Here is a 10,260-nt window from a genome sequence, read left to right as displayed (position 1 = left end):
ACACACCCTCTTAAATAATCTTATGATAATTCTTATCTTATGATAAGCTTCACTAAGCTTCAACCAAAACCTAGACTGACCTTCATCCTGTCTCCTAAGCCTTATACCTAACACTAACCTTCAACCAAACCCTAGACTGACCTTCATCCTATCTCCTAAGCCTTATACCTAACACTAACCTCCAACCAAATACTAGACTGACCTTCAACCTGTCCCCTAAGCCTTATACCTAACACTAACCTACAACCAAACCCTAGACTGACCTTCATCCTGTCCCCTAAACTTTATACCTAACACTAGCCTTCAACCAAACCCTAAATTGACCTTCAACCTGTCCCCTTAACCTAACACTAACCTTCAAAGCTCTTTATTGAGTACAGCAGACAACGGGATGCATCAGATGATAGAAATGACGGTATCTGCAGGTCAATACATGGTACTGTTTCCCCTCATGCGAGCATATTAACATGTGGCCATGAGACAAGCAGCCGTTATTTATGCCATAAGGCAATGTGAGAAGACAGGGGAAATACACCATAAAATGGGAGGGAACACAGAAAAAGATGAAGAAAAAGGTGCAATAACCCAAATGCCCATTCGATGGCAGTATATAAACCAACTATACTGATAACATACTAGTAATGCTTTAGGGAATTATCTATATAAATTCTTAATTCACATTGAAATGAATATTAACCAAGACTATGCATTCTATCATATTTTCATTCAATAGATGTGACAGCATTTCATGGTATGGTCCACATTGGGTGACAATGCTGCCACTGCATGTAGACCATAGAAATGCAGCGTTGTCACCTGCATTAGTGAAATAAATGAACTTTGCACGATATTCTAATTATTCGAGTTTCACCTGTATACCTTGGCACTCTGTAACATATATATGTATGTATTTTTTTGCTGGATGGTTTTAGATATATTTTAATATTGTGAACCTTCTCAACTAACAGAGTCATTTTTTTTAAACCAGAGCAAACAAAGAGTTAAGTGAACAGGGAGGATCTCATTATACATGACACGGCTCTGATTGTAAATGATAATTTGCTGAAATACTTTCACATTTACTTCTGTCTACCGGACGGATCGGCCGCTCCCAGCTTCTCCTTCTTCCGAGTTGTATCAGAACTTTATTTCTTTGCCCCAGAATGGCGACGTCTGACCTGAGAGAAGAGCTGGACTGTTCCATCTGCCTGGACCTTTATAAGGACCCCATATCGCTGAAATGTGGGCATAACTTCTGCCGGGCCTGCATTGTGACTGTGCTGGATACACAGAAGTCAGCCCATTACTCCTGCCCGGAGTGCAGAGAGAAGTATACGGAGCGCCCTCCGCTGGAGAAGAACAGGAAGTTGTGTAGCATCGTGGAGCATTTCAGAGCTGCTCACCGGGAAGAGACAGAGGTGTTGTGTATGTACTGTGACCCTCCTGTACCAGCGACTAAATCGTGTCTGCACTGCGAGGCCTCATATTGCAATAAACACTTAAGCAACCACAGCAAGTCAGCGGATCACATTTTAACTGAACCCACCACATCGTTTGAAGACAGAAAATGCTCCACGCACAAAGAGATCCTGAAATATTACTGCACAGAGGATGGAGCCTGTATCTGTATGTCCTGCTGGGTGGCTGGAGACCACAAAGGACACCAGGTGGAGCTTCTGAACCAGGCCTCCGAGAAGAAGAAAGAGAAGCTGAAAGATGTCACTGAGAAACTGAACTCCGAGAGAGTGAAGACCGAGAAGAGAATCGAAAATCTGGAAAATCACTGGACACGAGAGAAGGGAAAAGCAGCCGATGTCATCGGGAGAGTCACACAGCTGTTTAGTGACATCAGGAAACAGCTGGATGATGTAGAGAAGAAAGTCCTGACCGGGACCTCCAGACAGGAGGAGCAGATCCTACTGAAAGTCTATGATCTCATCCAACAGCTGGAAACGCACAAGGACGAACTGTCCAGGAGGGTGACTGAAGTTGAGGACTTACATAAGATCACAGATCCATTGACTGTGCTAAAGAAAGAAATGATCAGTGATGACATCATTCCCGGGAGCGGTGACATCAACAGCGATGTAAGAGATGCAGGACGTCTGGATGAAGGAATGATCTCACACATGCTCCACAGAGGTCTTCTCCACTTTACTGACAGTCTGATAGATCTGAAGAACAAGAGACAGTTCTCAGTGATGGAGAAATCAGACATCTCACTGGATATAAAAACAGCCCATGAATACATTATTATTTCACAGGATCTCAAATCAGCGACTTACACTGATAATCCAGGGAGGAGACCAAATGTTCCCGAGAGATTTAAATCCAATCAGGTATTAAATACACGCAGCTTCTCATCGGGGAGACATTATTGGGAGGTGGATGTGAGTGGAGCGAAGGAATGGCTGATAGGGGTGGCCAGTCAAAGCATAGAGAGGAAGATAGAGGGAGATGAATCTTACATAGGTTATAATGACAAATCATGGAGTCTGGATCAAAGAGAAACACTTTCTGCCCAGCACGGGAACTCTTCTATAGATTTACACTCAATCTCTTCTCTAAAGACCCTTGGCATCTATCTGGATTATGACGCAGGGCGTCTGTCCTTCTACCAGCTGTGTGACCCCATCAGACACCTCCACACCTTCACCGCCACCTTCACCGAGCCCCTCCATGCTGCCTTCTATGTGTTTAATGATACCACCATAAGAATCATATAATGCTCACCTCGGTGCTGAGATTCATCTAGAAGCTCAGAATCAGGAAACCGATCTATCTGTAAATATTTAGTAAGTATTCATGAGGGAAAGTCACCGGTTGGGATAGTCCACACGCTGTAAACTCTGACCGTTCTCCATAACATGATATCACCATAGTATAACAATGAAGATGTAATAGTTGGAGTGTTGTTCCTCCATGTTACCATGTACTGCATCTCAGTGGCGTCACAAGGTGGGTGCGGGGGGTGCGGCACGCACCCGGGTGGCACCATTAGAGGGGTTACACCAAAATGACTCCCAGTCATTTTGGTGTCACCCCCCTCTGAAAAGTCGGGCGCTCGGTCATGGGCAGTATCAGGAGAGAGGAGGGGACACGGCGGCATACCTTATCCCGCCGGGTGACTGTCCCCTCCTCTCTCTGCCTCTCCTCTCGGCAGGTATCAGAATACTGACGCGCGTGCACGATGACATCTCAGACCTCGTCTCAAAGTACCACCCTAACCGTCCACTCCGCTCTTCCCTAGACCTCCTGCTTTCCAGCTCCCTCGTCAACTCCTCCCATGCTCGCCTCCAGGACTTCTCTAGAGTCTCTCCCATCCTCTGGAACTCTTTACCTCAACCTGTCCGTCTATCTCCCACTCTGACTGCCTTTAGGCGAACCCTAAAGACTCATCTCTTCAGGGAAGTCTATCCCTCCTCAACCTAACCGCTCAACCATTCATCCCCACACAGCTCCCTCCTCATGTATCACTGGCCCCTCCCCTTTTAGATTGTAAACCCTCAGGGGCAGGGCCCTCCTTACCATCTTGTCTTGAATTGTATTGTGATTGTAATGTCTTCCATATATTGTAAAGCGCTGCGCACACTGCTGGCGCTATATAAATCCTCTATAATAATAATAATAATAAGCCGTCAATTATTTGTCTGCAGGAAACACATTTGATGGGAGATAGTGTTGGATGGTTGGAACGCAGATTTTTGCAATATACAGCTCATGCGTGTTATTCAACATACTCTAGAGGGCTATCAATACTAGTCTGTAAAGGTATAGCTTTCTCATGCACACAAGTATTGTGTGATAACGAGGGTAGATATGTATTTCTGCATTGTAAAATCTATGAAGCAGAATGCGTGCTGGTAAACATATATATTCCTCCTCCCTATTCTAATGAGGTCTTCCGGAAGTTGTTATTATTTATTAAAGGAGAACTATGAGGGGGGAGGGGGGTGCTTTCCACTCACCTCATAGTTCTATTCGACCTGTGACAATGAGATTGTCACAGGTCGGCTCAGTAGATCGGGAGGTGAGCGAACACATACCGGCGCTCGCTCACCTCTCGATCGTGATCGTGACAGGGGAGGGGCTGGATTCTGCCTCTAGATAGGCAGAGCCAGCTGTCACTCACGCACAGAGGCGGCTCTCTAATTAGGCCAGTTAGGCGGTCGCCGAAGGCCTCGCGCTCACTGGGGCCTCGCGGCCGCCTAACTCACTTTTGCAGATTCACCGCACCTGACTCTGGCGAGTCCGTCCTTGGGCAGAGGGGAGCTGCAATTTCCTTGCGAGGCGAATGGGGCGCCCGCGGCCTCCGCACAATCCCCGCCCCTCCTCCCATCTGACACCGCGGGCCTTGCGGGGAGAATGGGGTGCCAGCAGCGCCACTTCCTTCCTTCCCTGAGAGATGAGAGAGCCCGCCCGGTTCCATCGACATGCAGAGGCTCCCGCTCCTCCAGCATCCAGCCGTGGCATCGGATTTGGAGAAGAGCAAGGAGGAGGCCGATACCATCAGAGGGTAAGAAAGGTCTGGGACACAGGGAGTTAACCCCTCGATCGGGAGCAGCAGGTGCATAGAGATCAGGTAAGTGCAGCACCCCTCTTCAAAAAAGGAAATGCATGCTACAAAAAAAAAATCATCCTTTTAAAAAAAATACTGTTGTCAGGGCCCAGTCACACTATAAAGAGTGCGTTCCAGTGCATTCAGCCTCTGGAACGCAACCCGGCCAGCTCACTTTGTTTTGGGATGGGAGGGGGCGTGGCGGTGCCATGAATTCAATAGCATCACAGCCACCACCCCGCCACGCGATCGCCGGCACCCAAACGCATGGAATGTTAGTGCTTGCGCATAGGTGCAGTGCAATCTGCAAAAATACTTTTTTGCAGATCGCACTGGACCGGAATGCAGACACTAATTTGCCACGTGTTTGGGTGCCGGCGATCGCACTGTGGGCCGGCGGCGTGGCGACGGTGCTATTCACTTCAATGCACCGTCACGCCCCCTCCACCCCAAAACAAAGTTTTGGCCGAGTTGCGTTCCAGAGGCTGAACGCACTCTTTATAGTGTGAATGGGCCCTCATTGTTTACATCTGCTGCTAAAAATGTTCTATGTAACAAAATCCAGCTGCTCAATACCAGTGAGCAAATGGTTCTAAATGCTTCTGTGCTGTCACATATAACGCATGCCATGCCACCCCATACTGTGATAGGAAAGCAGGATTTAGTGCGTTCTTTACTACTGAACTGTGTGCTTCTTTCTGCTCTCTGCACTCTGTGCGTTCTTTACTTCTGCCCTCTGCGCGTTACTTCTGACCGCTCTGTGTTCCTTACTTCTGCACTCTGTGCGTTCCTTAATTCTGCCCTCTGCGCGTTCCTTAATTCTGCCCTCTGCGCGTTCCTTAATTCTGACCTCTGCGCGTTACTTACTTTTGCCCTCTGCGCGTTACTTAATTCTGACCTCTGTGCGTTCCTTAATTCTGACCTCTGTGCGTTCCTTAATTCTGACCTCTGCTCGTTACTTAATTCTGACCTCTGTGCGTTCCTTAATTCTGACCTCTGCGCGTTACTTAATTCTGACCTCTGTGCGTTCCTTAATTCTGACCTCTGCGCGTTACTTAATTCTGACCTCTGTGCGTTCCTTAATTCTGACCTCTGCGCGTTACTTAATTCTGACCTCTGTGCGTTACTTACTTTTGCCCTCTGTGCGTTACTTAATTCTGACCTCTGCGCGTTACTTACTTTTGCCCTCTGTGCGTTACTTAATTCTGACCTCTGCGCGTTACTTACTTTTGCCCTCTGTGCGTTACTTAATTCTGACCTCTGCGCGTTCCTTAATTTTGCCCTCTGCGCGTTACTTACTTTTGCCCTCTGTGCGTTCCTTAATTCTGACCTCTGCGCGTTACTTACTTTTGCTCTCTGCGCGTTGCTTACATCTTACCCCTGCACTCTGTGCGTTGCTTACATCTTACCCCTGCACTCTGTGCGTTGCTTACATCTTACCCCTGCACTCTGTGCGTTGCTTACATCTTACCCCTGCACTCTGTGCGTTGCTTACATCTTACCCCTGCACTCTGTGTGTTCCTTACTTCGGACCCCCGCACTCTGTGCGTTACTTCCATAGGGTCAGGGTTTTGTGTATAGTTATATGTAGAATTTAGATATGAGACAGAAATGGCTGCTGGAATTAAAAGCGCTTGTCCTAAAATATGCAATTTATGCAGTAAATTTTTAATTATTGTTTGCATTTTATTATGTGCAGGGCTTGAAATATTTTCGGGTGTCTCACCAGTCAGTCAAAAATGTCACCAGTCAGCATGACCGCACTATCGGCCTTGCAATTAATGTCCACACCGAAAACTGACCATAGGCAACGCTTTAAACGCTTATATTGCTCATCAGTTTAGTGTTATCGGTTATTAATGACCCTAAAATTATTGCTCTCACTCCAACATTCGTGGTGATGTATATCATGTACGGCACAAAAGGTGCAATTGTCGTATTTGCATGTAGGCAAACCCGAAGCATATCTCCGTGTGTACGTGGGGGGCGAGGGCCTTATGCCTCTTTATTTTTTTTATAATACTTTTTTTTTTACACAACTTTATTGCTTTCACATAGGGGGCTAAGAAGCCCCCTATGTGATAGCCAATTTACATGACAGGCCCTCTTAATGTAGACATCAGGGGTCTCCAAAACCCCTAATGTCTTCTAGGGACCCCCAGAGATCTGCTTCATCAGCTCCTGTAGATGGATTGTGACACTGAATGCAGGAAGTGATGTAATATACATCACTTCCTGCATTCAGGGACTGGAGAGGAGATCAGAGGGAGATTGTGTACTGATCCCCTATCACAGAGCAGCCGTGCCGGTCCCGGCCGCATCGGGCACAGCGGATCTCGGGACCGCCAATGATGCCTGCTCCTATACAAGCAGTCGGGCGTCTCTAGAGATGCCCGATTGCTTGAATGTAAAGCTCCCGGCCGGCCATGTAATTACAACGGGCGGCCGGGAAGCTACTCCTCAGCCTCCACCGTCCTCTCGTTTGTGGATTTTTCAAGCCCTGATTATGGGTGTGAGTGGGGGGCCTCACATTTTGAGTTTCGCCTAAGGCCTCACAAAGTCTAGAGCCGCCTCTGCTCACGCAGCTGGGCGGATCTCGACATCGATGTCAGGATCCGCTCCGGCTGCGGCGTCTCAGTATACCGCCAGCTGTAGCTCCCTATATACTGAGCCTAGGGTGACGGGAGGACGCTAGTTTGTGTCCTCCCGTTACCCTAAGGAGAACTATGGGGAAAAGCCCTGACCCCATAGTTCTCCTTTAAGGATAAGTTACCTATTTATGTTATTGTGATGGGGGATTTTAATAATTACATGAATATGGCACTAGATAAATTCCCGGTATATAAGCACTTAGATGGCACAAAAAACACTTCTTTTTATAGGGCGGATGTTGCACCCAGAGGAACACCAATATACATGTTTTTGGAAGACACATAACACATTGTCTAGGATAGATTTAGTTTTATGTTCAGTTGATGTAATACCACTAATTAAATCGGTTGAGATACAACCTAGATCACTTTCAGATCACTCACTAATAATCACTATAATTGAAACTGGGGGCAGTTTTTTTAGATTGCCTTGGAAATTAAATCCGGGATGGTTAACTATACTGTCAGCACAGGAGAAGTTAGAAAGTGAAATATCAATGTTTTTGAGCACAAAAATTGATTCCGCGTCACATGGGGTAGTATGGGATTCTTTAAAAGCATATATGAGGGGATATCTATGTCAGCAGATTAGTAGGACGAGGAGGCAATGGAATAGGGAGGAGGAAGAGGCTCGTAAAGAAGTGACTCGTTTACAGACACAGTTTGTGTTAAATCCTAATGTAACAGTTTGTGATGAGTGGACCGCTGCCACAAGAACAACTGAAGCATAAATAAACGATTTTTTTAGTAATCAAAAGTACTGGGAGGAAGAAGAGAGTTCTGGAAGACTGCTGGCACAGTTGGTGAAGGCACAAGAGCAAGTTCCGTTTGTAAATGTGCTGAAGGATACGGATGGCCAATTGTGCGGCGGGTCCGACAGAATTCTTTCAATCTTCAAACAGTACTACGAAGGGGTTTATACCACTAGAGCCGTACTAGAGCCGTAGCAGTATAGATCTGGTAAGCTATATAAGTAATATCCCATTTAATACGTTATCCCAGGTTGACAGGGATAGTCTGGAAACCCCTCTCACTATCCAGGAATTAGAGATAGCCGTGGCTAGTATTCCAAAGGGGGAAAGCTCCAGGCTTGGATGGGTGGCCAATATAGATGTATGAGAAATATGCCTCCACTTTGCTTCCGGTGTTGTTACAAACTTTTTGAGGAAGTTTTAGAAATAGGGAAACTACCCGAATCAATGTATATGGCTGCAATTATTCTCTTACAAAAGAAGGGGAAGGATGCGTTATTGCCGGAGCCATACAGGCCCATATCTTTGCTGGGATCTGATGTTAAGATTTTGGCAAAAGGTTCTGGCGAATAGGCTATCTAAGGTTATTCAGAAGGTAATAAACCGGGATCAGAGCGGATTTATGCCTAATAAGTCAACGGCAGATAATGTGCAAAGATTATATGTGAATGTGCAAGTTCCCTCAGAGATAATGGGGAATAGAGCTTTGTTGTCCCTGGACATTGCCAAAGCATTTGATAGTGTGGAATGGGATTATCTATGGGCAATAGTAAGAGCATTTGGGTTTGGTACCCGATATATTTCATATATTCAACTATTATATGCCAATCCTTCGGCTAAAATACAAGTAAATAAAGCCCTATCCCCAGCTTTTAAACTGATGAGGGGAACTAGACAGGGGTGTCCCCTGTCTCCCCTTTTATTCGCATTATCGATAGAACTGTTAGCTAACTTAAAGGAGAACTATGGGGTTAAGTCTTTTCCCCATAGTTCTCCTTAGGGTAACGGGAGGACACAAACGAATGTCCTCCCGTCACCCTAGGCTCAGTATACCGCGAGCTGTAGCTGTTTTCATCTGGAGTATGCGGTCCAGGTTTGGTCACTGATACTCAGAAAGGATGTCCTTGAGCTGGAAAAAGTCCAGAGGAGGAACCGCTAATATCCCGGTACTGATATTAGCGGTTCCCGGGATATTAAATATCCTGGTAATCAGCGGTTACGAGGGGCCCCTTCCACCTGTCCTGGGCCCCCCTCTAAGTGGCAGAACTCCAGTGCCCGGTCGCAGCTGCGACCTCTGCGACCCTGGTAGTTCCGCCACTGAGTAAAGGGTTCTAGTGTACCCCTGCACTCATTATTCTGTGAGAGAGCAGATATCTGGGTGCCCGCTTGCTATAAAAGAGGCTTTCAGATTCTACTATTGTGAAAAACAATATTGTGCCGAGCTAATAATCATACACAGCTAATACATTGAACCTAGGGATGTCCCGATACCGGTACTAGCATCCGGACCGATGCAGGGCATTTTGACATGTACTTGTACTAATGCCCCGATACAAAGCGCTGATGCTTGCGCTATTTATTTTCTACCTCCAGGCTGCTGTGCGGGAAAGCAGCGACAAGTCAGCGATGGTCCGGTGGGAGGAGCTCCAGGTGGGGGTCCTAATTTAGCTGGCCGGCGACTGCCCAGAGCACCCCGACACGCGCGACACCTCTGGGTGCTCTCCCGCACAGCGCCGATTACGGCCTCACCAGCGAGGCACATCGTGAGGCACTAGCCATCATCGAGCAGTGAAGGCAAGGGGGGTCCCTATTAAGAAGTTATTGATATTAGCAGAGGATAATTGTAAATCTATTGCTGCAGTGTACTCTAGACATGTGTGATTCGGTTCGTTCCGAAATTCGTTTTGGACGAATTTTTTGGAAATTTTGAGATTCGGATGCATCCGAATTCCGAATTAAAGCTAAGACAAATGCAAACGAATCCGAAACGCCCGACTTCCCGAAATTCGTTATTGGACGGATTTCATTGCAGCAAAACGACATGAGGAAAAAAAAAATGACAACATTTTATCTCTACAACATTTCTATGATTACATGAAGTACATAGTCAATAGTGTAGTGGTTAGAGTCCTGGCTTGTCAAGGTCCTAGGTTCAAATCCAGGCCAGGGAGAGTAACAGATAAATATTTGTATTTCTTTGCTTTTAAATTGGCATTCTCCTAACATTCCTACCAGACCTAAAGGGTCTGGTATGAATTGGGGGTGAACATCAGGCTTTTTTTTTTTTTCATCTTCTGCA

At 46.4% G+C, this 10,260-nt stretch overlaps 1 protein-coding gene across 1 annotated transcript; it reads left to right on the top strand.

The window, feature by feature from the left end:
- The first annotated feature begins 1,163 nt into the window (after window positions 1–1,163).
- LOC108801620 (E3 ubiquitin-protein ligase TRIM39-like) lies at window positions 1,164–2,726 on the top strand. Its single transcript, XM_018573511.1, has one exon. The coding sequence runs from the start codon at window positions 1,164–1,166 to the stop codon at window positions 2,724–2,726; it is 1,563 nt and encodes a 520-aa protein (XP_018429013.1).
- Window positions 2,727–10,260: the final 7,534 nt, after the last annotated feature.

The sequence above is a fragment of the Nanorana parkeri genome, unplaced genomic scaffold (assembly GCF_000935625.1).
Source record: "Nanorana parkeri isolate BGI_ZX_2015 unplaced genomic scaffold, ASM93562v1 scaffold2409, whole genome shotgun sequence".
NCBI classification, from domain to species: domain Eukaryota; kingdom Metazoa; phylum Chordata; class Amphibia; order Anura; family Dicroglossidae; genus Nanorana; species Nanorana parkeri.
The sequence above is the reverse complement of the archived record's forward strand: the minus strand, read 5'-3'. Positions and strand labels throughout refer to the sequence as shown.

Excerpts from the sequence above, each read along its gene's own strand:
- LOC108801620 (XM_018573511.1), top strand. The coding sequence starts at position 1,164 with ATGGCGACGTCTGACCTGAGAGAAGAGCTGGACTGTTCCATCTGCCTG.